The 25,009-nt window shown below is 39.4% G+C and overlaps 2 protein-coding genes across 13 annotated transcripts in view; one reads left to right on the forward strand and one right to left on the reverse strand.

Moving 5' to 3' along the window:
* The window catches only part of CASK (calcium/calmodulin dependent serine protein kinase), a 386,525-nt gene that overhangs the window by 221,911 nt on the left and 139,605 nt on the right, over nt 1-25,009 (forward strand). For all 12 annotated transcript variants that reach the window (XM_061136699.1, XM_061136701.1, XM_061136702.1 and 9 more), the window contains exon 6: nt 23,622-23,724. In XM_061136699.1, coding sequence (XP_060992682.1) covers nt 23,622-23,724 — 103 coding nt within the window. The remainder of the gene's footprint in view (nt 1-23,621; nt 23,725-25,009) is intronic.
* On the reverse strand, nt 3,667-12,942 carry GPR34 (G protein-coupled receptor 34). The gene is made up of 4 exons (XM_061135991.1): nt 12,753-12,942; nt 12,042-12,133; nt 6,770-6,875; nt 3,667-5,915 (listed from the first exon to the last, which is right to left on the reverse strand). Exon 4 carries the CDS (start codon nt 5,833-5,835, stop codon nt 4,705-4,707), a length of 1,131 nt encoding a protein of 376 aa, XP_060991974.1. The 5' UTR covers nt 5,836-5,915; nt 6,770-6,875; nt 12,042-12,133; nt 12,753-12,942; the 3' UTR covers nt 3,667-4,704.

Below are 25,009 nucleotides of genomic sequence, written 5' to 3' on the forward strand. Positions count from 1 at the left end.
CCACCTAAAGACCCATTGTTAGGAGAAATGGAGAATCAAACTGTTGTTTGTTCTTACAGTGAACACTATGCATCTGTGAAGATGAATGAGGGGGACCTTCATATATCCACATAAACACAATTTGAGTGAACAAAGTTCCAAAAGGGTGTATTAGTAAGATCCTGTTTGTGTAAATTTTTAAAACAAAAGCTAATGTACATTGTTATTTGTACCACTTATGTATGTTATAATAGGGTAAACATGTACACCAGAGAGATATACACTAATTTTAGGCAAGCAGCTACCTCGAGATGAGCTCTAGTGTATATCTTCTTAGATTATGTATAGGTACAAAGGAAACAGTTAAGTGAGTAGAGCCCAAACATTTGACATCTGCACAATTTAGCTAATGGGTGCTTAGCTGCCTGTTACATTGTATTTTTGTATTTTTGCTTTGTTGTATGTTTGAACTATTTTATACCTAAAAGAAGAGTATATGTGGAATTACCAAACCAGAGTATAACTAACAGTTCACTGTTGCCCCTGGAATAGCTTGTATGGCTTACTAAAGCAAAAAAGAGATTCTGTACATCATCAATACCTGCATCCAAACCATAATTAGAAACCTTTTCCAAAGCTCATCTTAGGATGGTTCTTTGTGCATTTCCTGGGCTAGAAGCAAAATTAATAAGGGTGAGATGCTTTAATTTGATTTCTTTTTTTCTCCTTCTATTCAACCTGCTTTTGTACTGTTTTATCATCCATATTTCAGGCAGAGCTTTTACAGAGTGTATGAATGTGTGATAGCTAGAAAACTAGTTTTTTAAGATGTTGGTTTTTTTATATCACATACTTTTGATGAGTAATAGTAGAATTTTTGCCCTAACTGCATGGTAATGCCCGTGTATGATGTGTTTTTTTAATAACAGAAGACATCTCAGTCATTACCGTTTTGCTTGGGCAAAATAAAATGCAAAATGAAAAGCAGTGTTTTAGCAGAGACAGTGCCTATGGAATAAAAGTCTACCAACTTGCATCGCCTCATATAAAAAATACAGTTGATACTTCCATAACAATGCAATTAGGATTAAATTATATTAATGCATGTCAAGCACCCAGCACAGTAAAAGGCACATCAACAAATATATTTTACTCAGTACCTTGCTTCCTACTCCCTTGCATGTGAACTTGAAGGGGCAAAATAGAAGTTTAGAACAAACCTAGCACTTCCTTTTTACCATAGGGTCTATTGTGAAGCCACCATGAAACCAGCCCTCCACATCTTAAATTTGAAAATCACGACTGAACTGAGGCACAATAGCAGGCACTTAGAGGAACTGTGTTCTCAACTGGGTCAAGTAGCTATGAAAAAGGATACTGTATCATCCATTGTGAGAGTTTCTATCTCAACAAAGTTGACATAATTCAGATTGTATGCTGAGATTCAATCACTTTGTTCTGATCAAAAATACAAGTTTCTTTAGAAGTTTATGGTGTCCTTTGGTGCCTGACATAAAAGACTCTCCAGTAAATGTCATATCTGTTGTGAGTATTTTTCCCACTTTGTGCTTTAGCTTTTATTTTTGTTTACAGTTTTTGACACACCCCAAAAAATAGTCTACTTTTTAAAGTCAAAACTATGCATCTTTCCCTATTGTTATTTCTATTTTATTAATAGGGAGTCCTCTCCCTTCCACAGATGAGTTAGTGTTTTAATGCATTCATTATTTACATTTAACTCTGATCCACTTGGAATTTTGGGGGGATGTGATACAAGTTGTTTTTGTTCAGTTGCTCAGTCGTGTCTGACTCTTTGCAACCCCATGGACTGCAGCACGCCAGGCTTCCCTGTCTGTCACCATCTACCCTGTCCATCACCATCCATGAATTTGCTCAAAATCATGTCCATTGTCAATGCCATCCAACCATCTCTAAATTGGCTTTTTATTTTCTTTTAAATAAGCACAGCACTATTTTCAATAAGTACAGCACTATTTATGATTTCTTCCTTCCCCAATGCTTTTTATTGATGTCATCTTTATCTGCAGGGATTCTCTCTGAAGGAGGCAAGCATATCAAAGTCACCCAGAAAAGTTTTAAACCCACCTTACAAGATTCTTGCACATCGAGAATCTTGGGTTGCCCTCTGATTTGTTCCTGCTTCTACCCTTTTGAGAGATTAATTTGGCATGTAATCTTATGTATCATTGAGGGTCTGCATAGAGATGTGAGCTCTGCTCCACTGTTAAGTTCATCCTTGCATGTGCTCCATGCAGTGCCATCATTAATAAAGGATAAGAATCAGTTTTAATATCTGGTAAAAGAAGTTTCCATTCATATTTCAAAAAACTAGAAAATAATTAGCCTGTTAATATGTTTCTGCAGAATCCAGGCTGCCTGTTGAGAAAACTCTTATTTCATGCTGTTTTTCTCTTGTGGATAACTTTCAGTAATGCTTTCCTTCACAGAGCTGTAATTATATTAGTTCTACTTTGATATCAGCAGGACTGAAGAATCTATTTTAAAAAGAAATTGAAAATAAAACCTTCTGTACTAGAACATCATTTTCTTCTTCTATTGACCTGATCTTAGAAATTCAACTGCCATCAAACCCAGCTCTGCACAGAATAACTTTTCCAAAGCTAACTGCAATACTCAGCATTTAGGTCTTACTCTTGCAACCAAGCAGTTAATTTTGCCTTTGTTTGGTTTGGCGTATGTGAGATGTTATTTAGAGACTTGTTCTGAAGATCTGTTGCAAGGTGAGGATAAGTATATACTTCTGCATTTCCCTCTTCTGTATGCTTCTAGAACTAAACCTCGGCTTGGGGGAGCTAGGGACAGTATTTCAATAAGAAATAGAAGGTTATATATAATAAATAGCTTCAAATTTGGTAACTTTAGCAAGTTTTTCTAAAAATGTAGAAATATTCTACAGGACTCAGGTTACTGTAAGGTGTATAGGTTACTATAAGGATTCAGGTTACTATAACATCTGTTGTTACGAGCTTATAGATAGGTTGACTTTTATCAAGATTTATTTTGACACAAATATTATAGCAAGAATTGACTTGGTATACTTTTTTATTCTTTGAGATTGCCATTGTGCAAGGCTTTATAGGAATTCTCACATTTAATATAAATAATGAGAAAGCTTCTAGAATTATGAGTACATATATGTTACTTTTAATGTTCCTTAACTAGTAATAATAATAATGTAATTTAACCATTCAAACTGTATGTTTACAATAGAGACACATAGGGATATAAATGTTTACTAACAATGTAAAAAAAATTTATTTTGAGAACATGAAAGGAAATCAGTATTGTCATACTTACTCAATTTCAGTTTGGTATTTGTTGATGTTGTCGAAGCAAAGTAATAAAAAATTTATAAGGTCCTACTACATAGCACTGGGAACTATATTCAGTATCCTATGGTAAACCATAATGCAAAAGAATGTGAAAAATAATGTACAAGTATACTTCAATAAAATAAATTTTTTTAAAAGAATATAAGGGCCCTTTCTCTTAGTTTACTCTCTAGTTATTTTTTAATGTACATGAAAATTTCAGAATTTGCTCCTTTTAATTGTGTTCTACAGGTTTTCTGTACTGTTATGAAATATTTCAAACACTGAGATATATACAAGAAATAATAAAACACTCATGTACCACCACACAGGCTACCACATATGTTTTATATTTTTATTGCATATGTACAGATCTGTAAAGAATATGAACATAGTTTTGTATTTTACATAAATCATTTCATATGGTACATACCCTTTGCAGTTTTTGGTTTTTATTCAGTGTTATTTTTGAGAATTCTCCATGTTGATGCATGCAGATGTAGTTTATTTCTCCATTCCTTTGCTGATGCATACTCATACTTAGGTTGTTTCCATTTGTTGAATATTATGAGCAGTAGGTCAGTGAGCATCTTTACATGTGTTTTATGTATATGTTTTGAGTGCTTCTGTAAGATGTGTACCTAGCAGTGAACTTGCTGGCTCATATGGTATACGCATCTTTAATTATACTTTACCAAACTGTGCGGTTCAAGATGGCTAAATTGCTAATAAATCTGTTTTAAGTAAGTTGCAGTCTTAAGTCCTGTAGCTAGGTTATTGAATTTTAGCTCATCTATTGTTTGATTTTTACTGTACAGCATTTAAATTCTTTCCATTTTATCTAAGGAGTGATAGATAATGGGTTGATTTCATTTTTGTTAGAATTTTATTAATTATCATTTTATCTGTTGATAGGCTTAGACATAAATGAATACAATGGCAAATTATACAAGCTTTTCAAATGACAATGAACATATATTTTCTGACATTTTAAGTCAGTCCTCAAATCAGTTAACTGTTAAACACACTTTAAATTAGTATTCAGTACTTGATTTTGAATAATTACTTTAGTGACTTGAGAAACTATGACATTTTCTTTCATTATTCTATAGTCAAAATCATAAATTTCAGTTAATTTTATAATCTATGTTAACAGCATTAGCCTAACAATATATTTGTAAAAGATTTTATATACAGATGTACTCCAGTGATGACTGTAAGCTTACTCTTGAAATATATTACAATTAAGCAAATGAAATATCACAGATAAGCAAAGAACTTCAGGAAGACCTGAGCTTTGTTTCATGATTTTTTGTTCTTCAGGGAATTAGGCTGCATTTTATCACTTTTTCATATGTTCAACATAAGTGCTTTAAGAAGTAGTCTGAATTTTAGCCATGGCAGATGTATCATGTAGGGAGTATCCTGGTTTAAATTCTGAAGTACTTTCACTCCTGCTCGCTTCCCCTTGAAATCGTCTAGAAAGAAGCTGGCACATTATCTTGCGAATATTACTGGACATCAGGAAATACATGACTGGATCTAAACAGCTGTTAAAAGATGAGAAAACCAGCATGATCTCGTTGGTTTTGTGAACGATTTCCTTCCAATAGCAAGACGACACATTTAGCTGTGAAGAAATATAGACAAATCGGAAGGCGTGGTAGGGAACAAAACATACAGTAAAAATGATAAGCACAATGAAGGAATTCCGGGCGGTAGTGGCATATTTACCAGAATTCGGAAATTTTGACCTCCTTTTAGAAATCCTCAATAGATTCTTGCCAATCTTAATATATGAAAGGATGATTAGTAGGAAAATTAGCCAGAACATTACCACAAGAACGTAGTTAAAAATTGCTTCTCCTTTTGCATTGAGCTTATCTCTGTAATGGAAGCACATTGTGGAATTATGACCTCCTTTCTTAAGGGTTAAAATGATCATAGTTAAAAATCCAGCAACAGCAACTGTCCATACTATACAGCAAACATAAATACTCTGCTTAGTTGTTAATGCCTTCCGTTGTTGGATAGACCGATTAATTTTGATGTAACGATCCAAACTGATGAAGCCAAGCAAAATAATGCTAATATACATGTTCATATAAAATAGTGTTCCCACAACCTTGCAAAGAATCACACCTAGTGTCCACTTATTTTGATTAATGTGATACATTATTCGGAAAGGGAGGCAGAAGATAAGTAAGAGGTCTGCAATGGCTACATTGAGTAGGTAAATCTGAATGGAATTTCTTTTGCGGTGGATACCCAGAAATACATAGAGGGCAATTATGTTTCCAACCAGCCCCATGATGAAAATAACAGAGTAAAATGTTATTAACACACTAGAGAGTAATTTCTCATCCATGGAGCAGGCAGTAAAATTTGATGCTCCTGAGAAGTTGTATGGTGACTGGACGCTATGATTAAAGTGCACTCCTTTGGAGGAGCAAGACCAGCTGCTGACTGAAGTCGTCATCATCGTCACCATCTGATTTCTCATTCTCTTCTGTAGGGATCAAAAAGTGAAGGTGCTAAAAGGACATGTTCCTTGAGTGTAGCTTTTATGTCCTCAGATGTTTCCTACAACAGAATGCCAAACATTGAGTGAGTCGTTTGTTACATTTGTAATAATTAATTTAGCTCAAAGCACAAATAGTAAATGATTGATTTTTCAGACATTGTGAGAAACTTTTCTTTTATCCTACTTTGAACCATGTGGATATCTGCACAATGTATGTGAGAGCATTATGGTATCACAAGACAAGCAGCACATAGTGTAGAAGCTGTTGGAGCATCCTGCATGAACCTTTTCTATCCTATGGTCAGTGTTCAAGGTCTGTTATTATATTAAAATCAACTAAACTATGGAATTGTCTTTTCTTGGGGAAGCTGGGATGGGGAAAGAAATTAAGATAGAGACGACAGCTCATATTTTTCAAAGATGAGTTGTCAGTTTCCCTAAAGTGAAGACATGAGTGAGACATGAGTAAGACATGAGTGAACTGAACCCACTGCTGACCCCTGTCCGGTTTCCTGCCTTGACTCTTTCCCTCACAGATGGCATTCATTCATTCATTTTGGCACCTATTGCCATGTAGTATGTGACAGACTGGCAGTCTCTCATTCCACAGTGGGAATAGAGGTGTGTTAGTTGCTCAGTCGTGTCTGACTTTGCACAAATAGTAGATGATTGATTTTTCAGACATTGTAAAAAATGTCCAACTGTGACCCATGGACTGTAGCCCACGAGGCTCCTCTGTCCAAGGAATTCTCCAGACAAGAATACTGGAGTAGGTTACCATCCCCTTCTCCAAGGAATAGAGGAAAGGGTCGTAAATTTCTTTTTCGATCTAACACCTCATTGAAGGTATTAAAATCACTAGCCTACAGGGGTGTGCAATTAATGTAACAGACCAATAGAGCACAACACTTGCCTGGTTAGGTAGACTCGCAACATTTGCACAGGAGAGCAAAGTAACCAAACAAAACCAAGACAGGTGATGATGGCCGCCAGAGAGTCAGATTGGAGAGTCCGCTGACCTAGAAGCATAGAGTGGTAATGTAAATAGGATAGAGGACGTGCAATCCAAGATTTTGAAAGCAAGTGCCTGCAGCTGACATAGTCTGTGGGTTAGGGCGTTTGGGACTGTTGGTAGTGTGTGAATTCCACTTGTCTGTGGCAGCAGACAATGTTAGCAATGCTATTTGTTACCTGCTCTTTGTTGGGCATCAGCAGCTCTGAAGAGCTCAGTCTGAGAGGTCATCATAAAGAGAAGATGGGAGGATAGGATTCTAGGGGGTCTCATTGCATCTCTTTCTTAGAATGACTGCCATACTTCATTACAGAAGCTTCTTAGCAGGTGCAACAGACATTCAGGGTCTCATATCAAAATGAGACCTAACTAACTCTGTGACCTTCAGTCAGTAAAATAACCTTTTCTAAGCCTTAGTTTTTTTGTTTGTAGAAATGAAAGAAATGCATTCTACAAACAACAAAACTGTTCTTTTGTTTACCCTGGCACATACAAGTGTTCAGTGACAGATTTAAAACAACACCTTTTGATTATTTTCATTTTGGTGAATATCTAGTGCTAAGTCGCTTTAGTCATGTCTGATTCTTTACATCCCTATGGACTGTAGTCTGCCAGTCTCCTCTATCCATAGGTTTCTCCAGGCAAGAAGACTGGAGTGGGTAGCCATTACCTTCTTCAGGGGATCTTCCCAACCCGGGGATCAAACCTGCATCTCTTATGTCTCCTTCATTGGCAGGCAGGTTGTTTACCACTGTTGTTGTTCAGTTGCCCAGCCGTGTCTGATTCTTTGTGACCCCATGGACTGCAGCATGGATCAGGCCCCTCTGTCCCTCACCATCTCCCCTCTGGGAGTTCATGTCCATTGCATCAGTGATGCCATCCAGCCATCTTATCCTCTGACACCCTCTTCTCCTTCTGCCATCAATCTTTCCCAGTATCAGGGACTCTGAGTCAGCTGTTCACATCAGATGACCAAAATACTGGAGTTTCAGCTTCAGCATCAGTCCTTCCAGTGAGTATTCAGAGTTGATCTCCCTTAAGATTGACTGGTATGATCTCCTTGCTATCCAAGGGACTCCAGCACCATAGTTCAAAGGCATTAATTCTTTTGCACTCTGCCTTCTTTACAATCCAACTCTCACAATGGTACGTTACCAGTGGGAAGACCATAGCCTTGACTTTATGGACCTTTGTCATCAGAGTTATGTCTCTGCTTTTCAACACACTGTCTAGGTTTGTCATAGCTTTCCTGCCAAGAAGCAAACGTCTTCTGATTTCATGGCTGCAGTCACTATCCACAGTGATTTTAGAGCCCAAGAAGAGGAAATCTGTCACTGCTTCCACCTTTTCACCCTTTATTTGCCATGAAGTAATGGGGCTGGATGCCATGATCTTAGTTTTTTTTTAATATTTAGTTTTAAGCCAGCTTTTTCACTCTCCTTCTTTACCCTCGTCCAGAGACTTCTTTAGTTCCTCTTCACTTTCTGCCATTAGCGTGGTATCATCCGCATATCTGAAGTTGTTGATGTTTCTTTACCCCTGAAGTGAAGTGAAGTCGCTCAGTCATATCCGACTCTTTGCAACCCCGTGGATTGTAGCCTACCAGGCTCCTCCGTCCATGGGATTCTCCAGGCAAGAATACTGGAGTGGGTTGCCATTTCCTTCTCCAGGGTATCTTCCCAACACAGGGATCAAACCCGGGTCTCCCACATTGGAGGCAGATGCTTTAACCTCTGAGCCACAAGGGAAGCCCTAGCACCTCCTAAATACTGCATGTAAAATGAAGGTGAATATGACAGAGACCCTGCTCTCGGAAAATATCTTTGCAGGAGTGTGCATTCAAACTTTGAATGCTGTAAAGTAGATTTGAATTACCATAATTTATTTCCTGACTTGACATTATACACAGAGAAAAACATTTGAAAAAACTTAGCCCTTCTTAAAACTCTACCCATAATTTCATCCAGAAGAAACCATTTTAGTAGAGCATGAAATTCCAGTTTAAATTTTTGTAAAGAGGGAAATTGAATCCTCGGAAGGGGAACTGACTGGTGAAGAGGAAGTTATGTAATCCCCGGTGACAGCCTGTCCCCAGAGTGCGGGGCTCAGAACAACAGAGGGAGCGAGGCAAGAGGACTGAGTCCAGTCTTTTGTGTGTCTCAACTGCAGGGAGCCAGATTTCACAAAGTTGTTAGAAACTTACAGGCGTGTTTCTGGTCATCTGAAACCCTAAAAAGGAAAAGGCAATCTAGGAAGAATGGCAGGCTGCCAAAAATGGAGCTGAGCATGCAATGTAGATTACCAGGAAGAGGAGAAGGGGCCCTGGAGAGGGACCTGTGTTACGTGGTCACATAGGGAGATGACAGGCTCAGGTAGAAACAGCTCGTGGCCACTGTTGAAAGTGAGCTGAGGCATGACAGGTGACGTGATTTTGAGAGCTCAGATAGCTGAATTAACTTTGAAAACTGTAGAGGGGTTTGTTTTTTTTTCTTTTCTTTTCTTTTCTCCATTGCTATATTTTAAACTCCATTAGAGGGCGACAGAGGATGAGATCGTTGGATGGCATCACCAATTCAATGGCCATGAACTTGGGCAGATTCCAGGAGATGGTGAGGGAACAGGGAAGCCTGGCACGCTGCAGTCCATGGAGTTGCAAAGAGTCGGACACGACCGAGCAACTGAACAACAGAGTTAGGAAACAAGTCCTGCTTAATTTGCCTCTGTGTACCAAGTGCTTAGCGCAATAAATGCTGTTGAATCAAAGAGGGGATTTACTCAAAAAGTTTGTGAAGTCCTGCATGTGGATATTAAAATCAACTGTTCAAGTACAGGAAGGGTGTTACCTCCATTAACAGAAACACAGTTGCTGTTGACTGCAGTTGCCATATCCATTGTGTGATGTGGCTGCAACAAAAACTAACCCGTCCTTGGTTGACTTCATGCCTATGGAGTGTCTTAAATGAAGACTGTCCTACTAATCCAGTTCTGTCCTCAGCTGGTAAGGTTTGCCCCTGAGTACAGGGTTTCATCCTCCGCAGCACACTAAGAAAAGGCCACAGAGCCAGTGAGGGGTGGGGTGGGGAAGAGCAAGGAGCAAGTGGAAGGAAACAGGCATCTGGAGATGGGAATGCGTTCAAGACTGCGGAGAAAAGGATTTCACCTTGTGTTGTATCTCTCCCGAAAGCAGAACAAGGACCGATGAGTGAAAATGCCAAAACAGATGTTGTCTCCTTTTAAGGAAATACTTTTTTAGAATGAAACCGTCTATCTTAGGAAGTAGTAAGGATCCTAGCACCACAGATTTTTTGAGACTACCATGCTCGGGTACTTTGTAGAAGAAATTCTCAGTAACTCTCAATCCTGGCTACATATTAGAATCCTCTTGATGGCTTTTTAAAGATACCAATGCCTGGCCCCCTCCCCTAGATCTTCTGATTTAATTGGTCTGGAATAGACTCCAAGCAATGGTTTCCTTTAAAAGCTTCTCAGGGCATTCTAATGTACAGTCAGAATTGAACCCTTGAGCTAGATGACTGAATCAGTAAGTAATACTTATTTAGCATTTGCTGTGTATCAGGCAGTGTGTTAATAAGCGCATTTATATTATTTCATTTACATAATCCTTATAACAACTTTGTGATAGAGGTATTAATGAAAAATAAAGATGTTCATGATTGCTACCCATGACCACAGATCCATCTGACTTTCAGAGCCAGTGATCCGTTTCACCAAACCTCGCTCCTCCTAATCCCATATGATCAGAATTTTCTTTATTAATGATGAGTTCTGTCAGCAATGCTTTGATATGATTCCTTTAACATTATCCACACTAGCAATTTTAAGGAAAATTATGTCACCTAAATATACCTCTTTGAAAAAGGTACTAATCTTTTTGTTTGCTATGTTCATGAAAATAAGTCAGTCAGTCCAGAGTTTGCTGAAATTCTCAGAATGCTGAGCAGATTTTCCCCAAAAGTATATCTTTTCAAACTTATTTCTAGGCCTGATAGCCATGATCAAGATGTTTCTAGAAGGCCATTTAGCACAAAACCTAAAACCATTTGCCTCAGCTCCAATCTTCAGATAAAATAAATAGTTGGTTAAGATCAGCAATAAACCTTCCTTGTTTTGCTGCATTTTCAAGCTCAAAGAGAACAATGTATTTTTTAAAATAGTAGTAATATCCATCATTTAGAAGCCCATATTGAATGGCTAGTGTTGTCACTTATTAATGAATTAACAGATTAGATTCCATTTTGAACTTAATGGCTGATTTCTGTCTCCTTTACAATGTGCCAGTCACTTTCTGTTCCCAAGGCCATTTACTGATGTTTTCAAAACTACTTACTTGATTTGTTAAGAATGGCCAGTGAAGATAAGAAACAAATCACTACACTCACAGAGTGGACCAATTTCCCAGTGGATATGAGTTGTGACTTGTGTGAAGTGGTCACTGTGGTTTTTTGATAGTAGATGGTTAATGGTTTTTAGTGGTATTACTTGACAAATCCTGACGTTTGCAACCCTGTTATTAGTGCTACATTGTACCCACTAGCACCACTCTTCCGTGCCAGTAATTTTTCAACTGGCTGCTATAGGAACTTCTGTACTGGAGGGCAGGACCCAAGATTCCACTGTGGCCTCCAGTGTACAAAAGCTTTTTAAAAGCAGTTTTGGGGGACTTCTCTGGTAGCACAGAGGATAAGAATCCACCTGCCATTGCAGGGGACATAGGTTCAATCCCTGGTCCAAAAGGATTCCACATGCCACGGGGCAACTAAACTCATGCCCCACAACTACTGAGCCCACGCTCTAGCGCCCCCGAGCCGCAACTCCTGAGCCTGTATGCCACAACTACTGAAGCCTGCCCATTCTAGGGCCCGCAAGCCGCAAGTACTGCGTGCTGCAACTACTGAAGCCCATGTTCCTAGAGACTGTTCTCTGCAACTACAGAAGCCACTGCAATGAGAAGCCCACACACCACAATTAGAGAAAGCCCACACAAAACAACAAAGACCCAGCACAACCAAAAATAAATGTTAAAAAATAGTTGAAGCTTTTCAGAATTTATAGCTAACAAAATATCAGTGAAAATTATTTGCCATATAATAAATTCATGTATAAAAATGCAATTTGGTTATGTTTGTGAAAACATCACATAGAAAATACATACCTATTTGGCAGTGCTATCAGCCTTTCACATTTGTAGTTTGACGTGATATCCACTGAATCATTCAGGCCATGCTTTAAAAATTGCACTAATTGCTGCATACAAAATGAAAATTAAAAAGCATGTCATTTTGGAAAGAATACTATTAGTAGTACATAAGGTTTTGTTATCAATTTAACTGTGGTTAAAACATTTTTTAAAATTTAAGTGCATTGACTGAAGTGTATTTTGCTTTTTCTTTTCTCTAATATTCACCATAGTAACCTCTGAAACATGAAACATAAATTTTAATTGGTCCGGTAATGACCATAAAATAGAAGCCATATAATAAAGAAAATACTATCATTAATAGTAGGGAGTCAACATAACTTAAAAGGTACTTATAATACACTGGAAATTAAGTGTGTTGCATATGAAAATAACTTTTAATCGATTCAAGTAGATCTGCAAGTCTTTGTCCAGGATACAAAACATAGTACAAACAACATGACCGTATTGATAGTATGATCTTAAACATCGCATATCCTAAAGAAGACACAGCCTCATTTTAAGTCAAGTCAAGGCAGTGGTATCCTTCAAGCAGTTTACTCATCGAGTTCTGGAAGCAAAGCGTTGCTAGTCACCCATGAAGCAGGTTTCATTTTTATTATTCAGATCATCAAAATGTAACTTCAAAAAGGATCATTTATGCAGTTGAAATCAAGACATACTCACAGTTCAGGCTCTCCTGAAGTAAAAGGAGCTGATCCCCAAGCTTCCCTACACACAGACTTGTCTTGGTGTGTCAGCTGGGTTCCTCCATCCGGTTGTGGTGCAATTGGTTGGGTTTGTCTTTTTTAATATATTTGAATGTGGTAATAGGTGTATTTTTTCTCCTTTCTTTTTTCAATATGACAACCCTTAGACTCCCTGTGAAAATATCAAAAACTTCACCACTATGCAAAACTTTTATCTTTAAGCTCAATCAACACTTAACTTTAGGAAACTGCTTATATCTTTTACATGAATACCTTTCACCTTGACAATTATGAAAAGTTTTCCCTCCTTCCTCCCAAATAAAGAAGTCTATAAATTCTAAGCTAAAATATCCATTTTCTGTTTTTCCTAAATAATGATACATAATACGCTATCTGGACTTTTAAAGCATAAGCATTTAATTTCTCTTTCTGGATTCATTTTAGAAACTGGCAATCAACATAAAATGGCATTCCTGTATTGCATTATAGTAACATGAGTAATGAATCATTTTATTATTTAGTTTTAAAGTGTTACTTAGTGTATTTCATGTATTCCCTTAATTAAGACCTTGGATTTATTTTCTAACAGAATCTTATAATTTTAGGATTAGATGAAATGTATGATAGTATTCTCTCCTTGATAAACTCTCCCAAGTAGATTGAAATACCTCCTATATTTTAAAGAAAATAGTGAAGTTACTCTGCAGGGAGTGTTTTTGGTCCTAGTCCAATGTTTAACCACTATATGTCCATCTATGTAACTGCTGGCCCTGCAGTTTAATCACATTTCCCCTTTTTTTGTTGTCATCTGAAATGAAGAAAAGTTAGTTCTTATCCTCCCCAAAATTATTGCCCTGCAGCTCTGTTTATTTTGCACTAAATAATATTTAACTCATTGGGCTTTATCTAACAATTCTAATTATCTTAGAGTACATTCTTTCTCCTAAACATCGTATTATCCAGTGCTCTTAGTTTGTTATAAATTTGACATATGGGACGGAATATTTTTAAATTGCTAGAATAAAAACATTTTGTAGCTCTTGCTTCCCCCTAGAACTTCTGAGAAGGAAGATCATTACTGTATTGGTCTGGGAGGAATTTCGTGCAGGGGGGGGTGTAAAAAAGCACATAAATTAAATTAACTACCTTAACTATTTTTAAATGTATAGTTTAGTGGTGTTAAGTATATTTATATTGTGCAAATATACTTTTATTGTTATATTTATGCTTTGTAAATATATTTATATTCTTCAGTGGTGCTAAATATACTTATTGTTGTGTTTGTATCTAGAAATTTTTCATCTTGCAAAACTGAAATTCTGTGTCCACTAAACAAGAACCCCTCCTCTCTCTACCCCTACCCTTGGCAACTACCTTTCTACTTTCTGTGATTTTCAATACTCTAGATAATTCATCTGAGTCAAATCATACAGTATTTGGCTTTTTATGCCTGGCTTATTTTGTTTAGCATAATATCCTTGAGGTTCACCCATGTTGTACCATATGACAGAATTTCCTACTTTTTAAAGATACATAATATTCCACTGTATGTATAGACCACATTTTCTTTATCCATTCATCTGTCAGTGAACATTTGCATTGCTTCCACTTCTTGACTATTGTGAATAATGCTGCAATAAACACAGGTGTGCAAATAGCTTTTCAGAATCCTGGCAGGAATTTTTTAATGACTAGTATTTATTATATGTTCTATTTCATAAAATCTAATATAAATTTTTTATCATGGTAGCTATTTTTCCACACCTAAGCCATCCCCTTTTCAAAACACTAATTCTGTTTCAATCTTCAGTTCCCTAATGACCCTACTGTGACCCAATTTTGAGTATAAGCTTTTCTTAGTTCTTCCTTTGTATGAGCCTTTTTCCTGTTCATTCTGAGCTTTCTGCTTTTTGTCTCAGTGTTCTTAGCTTATCCCCATACATCCTCTTCCGCTCACCCTTCCCCTTCCTTGAACTTTGTTGCTATCTTAGCTCTTTATACAAAAGATAAAAGTAGAAAAGAAGAAATAAACGGATATGCTGGTTTCGTGCTCTTACTGATATCACCCGCCTCTCTTTATCTAAATCCCAACCCTGGTTAAATTCAGCTGACCTCCCATTCCAGGCCTGAACCCCCCCAGCTAAAATGAGGACCGCTGGGTGTAAACACAGAATAGTGTTGATGGGTAACTCATGACCACACACCTTGAGTGGGCTCCTATGCTGCCAGCAGTCCTGCCCTATTTCCTTAGTCTGGGGCTTCTCAAAGCATGGGTTCCCAGACTAGTAGCATCAACGTCACTCAGGAACTTGTTAGAAATGCATGTTCTTAACCTCATCCCAGACCTTATGAGTCAGAAATTTGGGGGGATGTAGGCCAGAAACTCTGTATGATACTAAAGTTTGAGAACCACTGTCTTAGTTCATTTTCCTATCCTTTGAAAATACTTTTTCACACCTTCACTCTTCTCACGCTGCCAACAGCCCCCTCCTCCTTCCCCACTGCCAATTGCTGATCACTTTATTTCAAGTAAATGGAAAATAGAAGTGCTCAGAAGAGAACTTCCTCATCTTCTAACATTCACATCTGTCTGCATCTACAGGTGCCTCCCTCGCTGTCACTAGGGCCAACCCCCTTCCTACTTGTACACTACATCCCATCCCCCTTCTTTTCTGAGGTCATTTTTTTCCTTTCTATAGGATCTTTCCCACCAGCATGCAAATGTCTGTCTTTAAAAAACAAAACAAAACTTCCCTGAAGATGTTGATGGAGTGACCTAATGCATATGTTGTTATGTGAAAATTTTGAGTATTTGTATGCATTGTCTCATTTTCAAAACAAAACAATGGAAGGATAAACCAAAAACTGATACACACAGTTGCCAGTGAGGAGGGAGAGACTGGGCTTGAGGAGAGGGAACAAAAGGTAGGCCTCTCTGAAAGGTATTTGTATATGGTTGGGCTTCCCTAGTGGCTCAGACAGTAAAGGATCTGCCTGTTATGCAGGAGACCCAGGGTTGATCCCTGGGTCAGGAAGATCCCCTGGAGAAGGGAATGGCAACCCACTCCAGTATTCTTGCCTGGAGAATCCCATGAACAGAGGAGTCTGGCAGGCTACAGTCCATAGAGTCCCAAAGAGTCAATTCAGACAGGGCTGAGCAACTAACAGTTGCCTTTGAAACTTTATGAACATGTTTTGTATAATCAGAACACCAAATTAAGTCAAAATCTAGTTAAAACAAATTGACCTCAGTATGTAACAAATGGAAAGTATAACCACAAGGAGAATTCTTTTAAGTGCCTTTAAAATAGGGTTACAGGTAAAGTATTATACAAGGAATTGCAGGCACCTTTCATGCAGATTCCCCATACGTGAACATTTTACTGGTGAAATGATGTGGTTTGTTTTAAAAGACTTCAGCAAAAATATAATAACAATAAATGGTTGGAGATAGATAAAACAATAATGACAGAATGTCAATAATTGTGAAACTGGGTGATTGGTACATGAAGGCTTTGTTAATTTGGTTTCTCCAGTTGTAAATATTAAAAAGTTAAAGAAACTTCCTTGGCTTCACATTCTCTTATAGCTACATCCCAATTTTCTAATCCTACTACAGTTAAGTTTTGAAAGATATCTGAATTTACTATTTCCACATCATCTCTTCCTATTCTCTCTTGAACATAGTTCAGTGGGGATTTTTGTCTCTGTTATACCACCAAATGGCAACCCACTCCAGTATTCTTGCCTGTAGAATCCCATGGATGGAGGAGTCTAGCAGGCTACAGTCCCATGGGGTCACAAAGAGTTGGACACGACTGAGCAACTTCACTTTCACTTTCATACCACCAAAATCCTTCTTAACGAGGTCATCAGTGAATTTCAAGTTGCCAGATATCATGATCAATTCTCATCTTTAATGACTTCTTAGTAGCCTTTCAGTACACCAGTGTCTTCTGATTTTCCCCCTGCTTCACTGTCCAGACATTTTGTTTCCTTTGCTCGATTGTTCTCATCTTCCTTGCCTCAAATACTGGTGTGTACCAGGTCTCAATTCTGTGACCTCATCTTCTCTATTAGTAGTTCACTCCCTAAGTGATTTCATTCATTATCTTGGCTATAAATATTATGTACATGCTTTTGATCCCAAATTTATCTCTCTAGTCCCAGCCTTCCCTCTCCTGTCTTACATGACCTCACACTCAATTTGTGTGAAACCAAATTCTCGATCCCTCTTTCATATTTCTACTCCTGTGTTTCCCAAATTCAGTAAATGACATCCTCATTTTCACTCAGTTGCTCAGGACAAAAACCTAATTACCATACTTGACCTATCTCTCTTTCACATCCCATATCCAGCAGCAGTTCTTGTCAAATTTACCTTCAGAACATATCCTGAATCTGACCACTTTTTACCCTCCTGGCCTCTATCACTCTGGTCTAGTCCAAATCACCATCTTCTCTTGCCTGAACACCCACGGAAGCCTCCTACCTGGTCTCCTTTCATCCATTCTTGCGCCCTTGCCATTTCTTCTCCCCACAGCAGCTCAAGTGATCCTTTCCAAACCTAAAACTGATCTTCATGCTCTCCTGTTCAAAACTTCCCAATGGTTTCCCATCTTGCTCAGCCTAAAACCCAGAGCTCTGTCCTTGACTTCAAAACCCTAGACAGTAGGGTGGTTGATCATCCGAATCTCATTTCCTACCACTCTTACCTTTGTTCATTCCTTTCCCAACACACTGGCTTCCTCACTCTTCTCCAAGCATAACAACCCCCTTCGTGCCTCTGAGCTTTTCTACATAGTCTGCTCCACACCAAGATCTTACCTCCCTGTGACTTTCTGCCGCTTCATTTTGGTGTGTCTTCATCTATTACCCTATTAGAGAGGTCTTCTCTGACACTCCTTGTCTTACTAAATAGCAGCTCCCTAGTCTCCAAACCTGTAACACCTACCTCCATACCAGCTTAATTTTCCCTCCCAAACACTTAACATTACTTAACATTACTAGAGTCTTCTATCCATTTATGTATGGTGGTTTCTTTGTTTATTCTTTTAAGTTCCAATTTTATGACTTATCTCACTAAAGGGTTTATTGAGAGTAACTGAATCCACACCCTGTTGGATAAATCTCACTGTAACATTAACTTAAGCTTAAATATAGTGAGTTCAGTTCAGTTCAGTCGCTCAGTCGTGTCCGACTCTTTGCGACCCCATGAATCACAGCACACCTGGCCTCCCTGTCCATCACCAACTCCTGGAGTTTACCCAAACTCATGTCCATTGAGTCGGTGATGCTATCCAGCCATCTCATCCTCTGTCGTCCCCTTCTCCTCCTGCCCCCAATCCCTCCCAGCATCAGGGTCTTTTCCAATGAGTCAGTTCTTTGCATCAGGTGGCCAAAGTATTGGAGTTTCAGCTTCAGCATCAGTCCTTCCAATGAACACCCAGGACTGATCTCCTTCAGGATGGACTGGTTGGATCGACTTGCAGTCCAAGGGACTCTCAAGAGTCTTCTCCAACACCACAATTCAAAAGCATCAATTCTTCAGCACTCAGCTTTCTTCACAGTCCAAATCTCACATCCATACATGACCACTGGAAAAAACATAGTCTTGACTAGACAGACCTTTGTTGGCAAAGTAATGTCTCTGCTTTTTAATATGCTATCTAGGTTGGTCATAACTTTCCTTCCAAGGAGTAAGCGTCTTTTAATCTCATGACTGCAATCACCATCTGCAGTGATTTTGGAGCCCAAAAAAATAAAGTCTGACACTGTTTCCACTGTTTCCTCATGTATTTCCCATGAGGTGATGGGACCAGATGCCATGATCTTCGTTTTCTGAATGTTGAGCTTTAAGCCAACTTTTTCACTCTCCTCTTTCACTTTCATCAAGAGGCTCTTTAGTTCTTCTTCACTTTCTGCCCTAAGGGTGGTGTCATCTGCATGTCTGAGGTTATTGATATTTCTCCCGGCAGTCTTGATTCTAGCTTGTGCTTCATCCAGCCCAGCATTTCTCATGATGTACTCTGCATATAAGTTAAATAAGCAGGGTGACAATATACAGCCTTGACGTACCCCTTTTCCTATTTGGAACCAGTCCATTGTTCCATGTCCAGTTCTAACTGTTGCTTCCTGACCTGCATATAGGTTACTCAAGAGGCAGGTCAGGTGGCCTGGTATTCCCATCTCCTTCAGAATTTTCCACAGTTTATTGTGATCCACACAGTCAAAGGCTTTGGCACAGTCAATAAAGCAGAAATAGATGTTTGTCTGGAACTCTCTTGCTTTTTCGATGATCCAGCGGATGTTGGCAATTTGATCTCTGGTTCCTCTGCCTTTTCTAAAACTAGCTTGAACATCTGGAAGTTCACGGTTCACGTATTTATTGAAGCCTGACTTGGAGAATTTTGAGCATTACTTTACTAGCGTGTGACATGAGTGCAATTGTGTGGTAGTTTGAGCATTCTTTGGCATTGCCTTTCTTCGGGATTGGAATGAAAACTGACCTTTTTCCAGTGCTGTGGCCACTGCTGAGTTTTCCAAATTTGCTGGTATATTGAGTGCAGCACTTTCACAGCATCATCTTTCATGATTTGAAATAGCTCAACTGGAATTCCATCACCTCCACTAGCTTTGTTCATAGTGATGCTTCCTAAGACCCACTTGACTTCACATTCCAGGATGTCTGGCTCTAGTTGAATGATCACACCATCATTATCTGGGTCATGAAGATCTTTTTTGTACAGTTCTTCTGTGTATTCTTGCCACCTCTTCTTAATATCTTCTGCTTCTGTTAGGTCCTTACCATTTCTGTCCTTTATCGAGTCTATCTTTGCATGAAATGCTCCCTTGATATCTCTAATTTTCTTAAAGAGATCTCTAGTCTGTCCTGTTCTGTTGTTTTCCTCTATCTCTTTGCATTGATTGCTGAGGAAGGCTTTCTTATCTCTCCTTGCTATTCTTTGGAACTCTCTATTCAAATGGGAATATCTTTCCTTTTCTCCTTTGCTTTTCACTTCTCTTCTTTTCACAGCTATTTGTAGATTCTCCTCAGACAGCTATTTTGCTTTTTTGCATTTCTTTTCCATGGGGATGGTCTTGATCCCTGTCTCCTGTACAATGTCACAAACCTCCGTCCATAGTTCATCAGGCACTCTGTCTATCAGATCTAGTCCCTTAAATCTATTTCTCACTTCCACTGAATAATCATAAGGGATTTGATTTAGGTCGTACCTGAATGGTCTAGTGATTTTCCCTACTTTCTTCAATTTAAGTCAGAATTTGGCAATAAGGAGTTCATGATCTGAGCCACAGTCAGGTCCCAGTCTTGTTTTTGCTGAGCTTCTTTGTATAGAGCTTCTCCATCTTTGGCTGCAAAGAATATAATCAATCTGATTTCAGTGTTGACCATCTGGTGATGTCCATGTGTAGAGTCTTCTCTTGTGTTGTTGGAAGAGGGTGTTTGCTATGACCAGTGTGTTCTCTTGGCAAAACTCTTATTAGCCTTTGCCCTGCTTCATTCCATACTCCAAGGCCAAATTTTCCTGTTACTCCAGGTGTTTCTTGACTTCCTACTTTTGCATTCCAGTCCCCTATAATGAAAAGGACATTTTTGCGGGGTGTTAGTTCTAAAAGGTCTTGTAGGTCTTCATAGAACCATTCAACTTCAGCTTCTTCAGCGTTACTGGTTGGGACATATGCTTGGATAACTGTGATATTGCATGGTTTGCCTTGGAAATGAACAGAGATCATTCTTTCGTTTTTGAGACTGCATCCAAGTAGTGCATTTCAGATTCTTTTGTTGACCATGATGGCTACTCCATTTCTTCTAAGGGATTCCTGCCCACAGTAGTAGATAAAATGGTCATCTGAGTTAAGTTCACCCATTCCAGTCCACTCTTGCCATCTCCTGTTTGACAACTTCCAATTTGCCTTGATTCATGGACCTAACATTCCAGGTTCCTATGCAATATTGCTCTTTACAGCATCAGACCTTGCTTCTATCACCAGTCACATTCACAACTGGGTATTGTTTTTGTTTTGGCTCCATCCCTTCATTCTTTCTGGAGTTATTTCTCCACTGATCTCCAGTAGCATATTGGGCATCTACCAACCTGGGGAGTTCCTCTTTCAGTATCCTATCATTTTGCCTTTTCATACTGTTCACGGGGTTCTCAAGGCAAGAACACTGAAGTGGTTTGCCATTCCCTTCTCCAGTGGACCACATTTTGTCAGACCTCTCCACCATGACCCATCCATCTTGGGTGGCCCCACACGGCATGGCTTAGTTTCATTGAGTTAGACAAGGCTGTGGTCCATGTGATCAGATTGGTTAGTTTTCTGTGAGTATGGTTTCAGTGTGTCTTCCGTCTGATGCCCTCTTGCAACACCTACCTTCTTACTTGGATTTCTCTTACCTTGGATGTGGGGTAGCTCTTAACGGCTGCTCCAGCAAAGCGCAGCCGCTTGGACGTGGTTGCCCCTCCTGACCTTGAACGTGGAGTAGCTCCTCTCTGCCCTCCTGCGCCTGCACAGCCTGTGCTCCTTGGACTTGGGGTAGCTCCTCTTGGCCGCCGCCCCTGACCTCAGACGTGGGGTAGCTAGTCTCGGCCGCCGCCCCTGACCTCGGACATGGGGTAGCGCCTCTTGGCTGCCGCCCCTGACCTCGGACGTGGGGTAGCTCCTCTCCGCCAGAAGTGCAGTGGCTGTGACGCAGCACGCAGAAGGGCGGTGGCTGTGACGCAGCGCGCAGAAGGGCGGCGCAGAAGCGCGGCGGCTGGGACGCAGCGCGCAGAAGCGCGGCGGCTGGGACGCAGCGCGCAGAAGCGCGGCGGCTGGGACGCAGCGCGCAGAAGCGCGGCGGCTGCGACGCAGCGCGCAGAAGCGCGGCGGCTGCGACGCAGCGCGCAGAAGCGCGGCGGCTGCGACGCAGCGCGCAGAAGCGCGGCGGCTGCGACGCAGCGCGCAGAAGCGCGGCTGAGAGGAGCTACCCCATGCCCAAGGTCAGGGGCGGCAACCGAGAGCACCAGGCTGCAACGGTGCAGGAGTGGCCGAGAGGAGCTATCCCACGTCCAAGGTAGATATAGTCAACAAACTATAAAGTGTATACTCTGGGATTCCAATTTAAGCTTCTACTACTCCTTCCTAAGAAGGTAATGATGACACTGGTGGGGAGACCCTGTCTGGGTCTGTTCTGTATTTTCTTCTTCTGCATCAGGCCCATCCTTTTCTAGGCTTGTTCATTTGCCATGCCCCACACTAGATCTCTTATCATTGATCTCTGTTTGAACCAACTGAGAGTTTGCATTGAGAGAGAGCACTCTGTCAGTTGGTTTCTGTAGAGGTTTGCCTGTCTTTCTGTAGACCCTACCAGTTACTTTGTGTCTTCCTGCAGTTTGCTCACCACCCATGTACGCTTGCTTTTTCTCTCCTCTTACTCTCACTCATACACACATTTATACTCAAGGGCTCATTTTTCTTTGTGCTACACTCTGTTGTAAAGGTCTTTAAATACCCTTGGACAAAAAATAACTTCTAAAGTATAAAAGAATCCTTCCCACTTTTGCATATCCATCATTAAACATCACTCTGGGTGTACCAGCTCAGAATTTTATTGCATGGGTCTCTTCATGCCCACTATCATCTAGGCTAAACCTGAACTAAAACTGGGTCATTTTACATCTGATCAAGTGTGGGAGAGAATAAAAAATACCTTTATCTTCCAAGCCTGAAGAGGCTTGCCTTTTTCACTAAACTGATATTTTAAGAGCAGGTCATAGCATATGTAATGTTAGTCACAGAGAGGAGCGTAGTATTTGAGCAGAGACCAAAGTTCCCTACAATTAAATGCCTTCCTGACACCAGCCCCAACACGGTCCCAGAAAAAGGCAGATGCAGGAGGATTAGGTTCTATGAAGAGACTCTCACTGTAACCAAAAATCATATGATTCTTAGCCCTGGTCAAGCAGCTGCTCCTCAGGCGGGGGGTGGGAGGGTGTCTTTACCCTGGACTAGAGGCCAGCCCAGTAGTCTCCTTCCCCCCTTCTCTTTTCTCACTTCCACTTCCCACAGAGAGGAAGGGCACATCCAGAGAAGAGACCCCAGCAAGGAAGAGCATTGAATTCCCGAGGAGAAGGGCTCAATTAAAGTCATTAAATCTTACTTGGAAGTCGAACAAATAAAGAAAAATAGGATGGTGGGAGAGGGGGCAGAGAAAGGGTCATCAACATCCCCTAAGGGCCAAGATACAGTGGCTCTGTAGATCAAGTCAGATTTCAAGAAACTTAGGTGTAAAATATACTTTTCCTTAAACAAATGTAGGCTCTCACTCACTGAGAGAAAATATTGCATGAAAAGGCAGAAAACACATCTGTCTGTCTTGAACATCCATTCTTCCTGAGTAGTGGTGCTTGGAGCACCATACCCTAATCTTGGAAGCAAATAATTCCTGAAAAATGTTGGAAAAAACAGGTAAGTCTTTGGAGAAATCAGCCAGACAGGAGAATAGACAAATAATTCAAGCATCCAAACTAATTCCAGGAGTTTTTATTTTACTATATGGGCTTCCTTGATGCCTCAGTGGTTAAGAATCCACCTGCCAATGCAGGAGACGCAGGTTTGATCCTTGGTCTGGGAAGATCCCCTGGAGAAGGAAATGGCAACCCACTCTAGTATTCATGCCTGGGAAATCCTATGGACAGAGGAGCCTAACAGGCTGCAGTCCATGGGGTCACAAGGACTCAGACGCAACTTAGCAACTGAACAACAACAAATACGGTCATGTTACTTGGCTTTGTGATTGAAAATTAATCATTTTCTTTGGTTTGTTTGTTCTTCTTTTCAGCCCCACTGTGTTCTCCTTGCCTCAAAGGAAAATTCGGCACCTGTTAAACTTGGGGGCTTTGGGGTAGCTATTCAATTAGGGGAGTCTGGACTTGTAGCTGGAGGTAAGAATGTTTTTTTTTTAATTTCCTTCAAAACCGCATCACTTTTTAGGCTGGTGTAAAATTTTCAATATTAGTTTATCCTCAGTGTTTCATACCACGTTCTACCCACACCCCAAAAAAGTGCCATAATATAGTTTTGAATTTAATAATTCTATAATCATAATTAGAATTTTAGTCCCTTAAGAATAGACTCCAACTTTTTACTCTTTGTATCCTCAACATTTAACAGGGAAGAGACCCAACATACAGAGGTTAAAACAGTATTGGAAGAAGGTGATATTTGAGGCAAAGTGACTTTTTTTTTTCCTTTTTTATTTTTTTTTTTCATTTATTTTTATTAGTTGGAGGCTAGTTACTTTACAATATTGTAGTGGTTTTGAGGCAAAGTGACTTTTAAAGTTGAATTGGCCAAATGAAGTCAAATCTAAAGTGTGTGGATTCACTCCTTTCAGGTTATATCTGTGGCTGATTTTTAATTTCACACTGCTTTCTTCTTTTCGTTTGTGAAAGAGTCACACTCAGGCCATCAGTCTGTGTGTTTAGGAAGAGCAAGCAGATATGAGCACAGACTGATTTTATTATTAGCTGAAGCAAACATAACTAGAAAATTCCCATGCCAGAATAAAAAAGGAAGAAAAGTTAAAACAAACTTTCTTAAAAAAAAAAAACAAACAAACTTTCTTCACCAGTATGCAGAGGTGGATGCTAATTACAGATTCAAGCATTTCGTTTTATTTATTCCTTTCAGTAGATTCCAGCTCAGAATGCTGCCCTGTTTTTAGTTTTGTTCTTTAGTTTTGCAAATTGCTTAGTTCTCCATTCTACCAACTACCAATCTTCTAGCCATTGCTTTCTATTTTTCATCTCCAAGTACTGCCGGCCTTCACAAAGAGGAAAAATATCAACAGAACCTTTTTAAACTTGTCATCTTTCAAGAATGCTTATATTAAATTTGAATACCTGACAAATGATAAATATCAAAATAATAATCTTTTACACAGAGTGTTTCATTTCATTTCATTTACTGTTACTAAAACATCAAAGCAGTATTAACATAGGCCATTTTCTGAAAAATGAGCTATGAGTCATAGTTGTAGTCTTTAAATCATTATTTTACCACATTGCCCTCCAAAATTAAATTGTGTTTAGATTTTCTTCTAGTTTTGTGTTTTCTTCTAGTTAATCGTTTCCACGAATATGAGAAATTGCAGGTTGAGTATAGTTTTGAAAACTGATTATTTTTTCTTCTAATTCTAATGAACTAGTGAATTCAAAACCAATGAAA

Source organism: Dama dama, chromosome X (assembly GCF_033118175.1).
Source record: "Dama dama isolate Ldn47 chromosome X, ASM3311817v1, whole genome shotgun sequence".
In the NCBI taxonomy this organism is placed as follows: Eukaryota; Metazoa; Chordata; class Mammalia; order Artiodactyla; family Cervidae; genus Dama; species Dama dama.

Coding starts and splice junctions, on each gene's coding strand:
- GPR34 (XM_061135991.1), bottom strand. CDS start 5,835: ATGAGAAATCAGATGGTGACGATGATGACGACTTCAGTCAGCAGCTGG.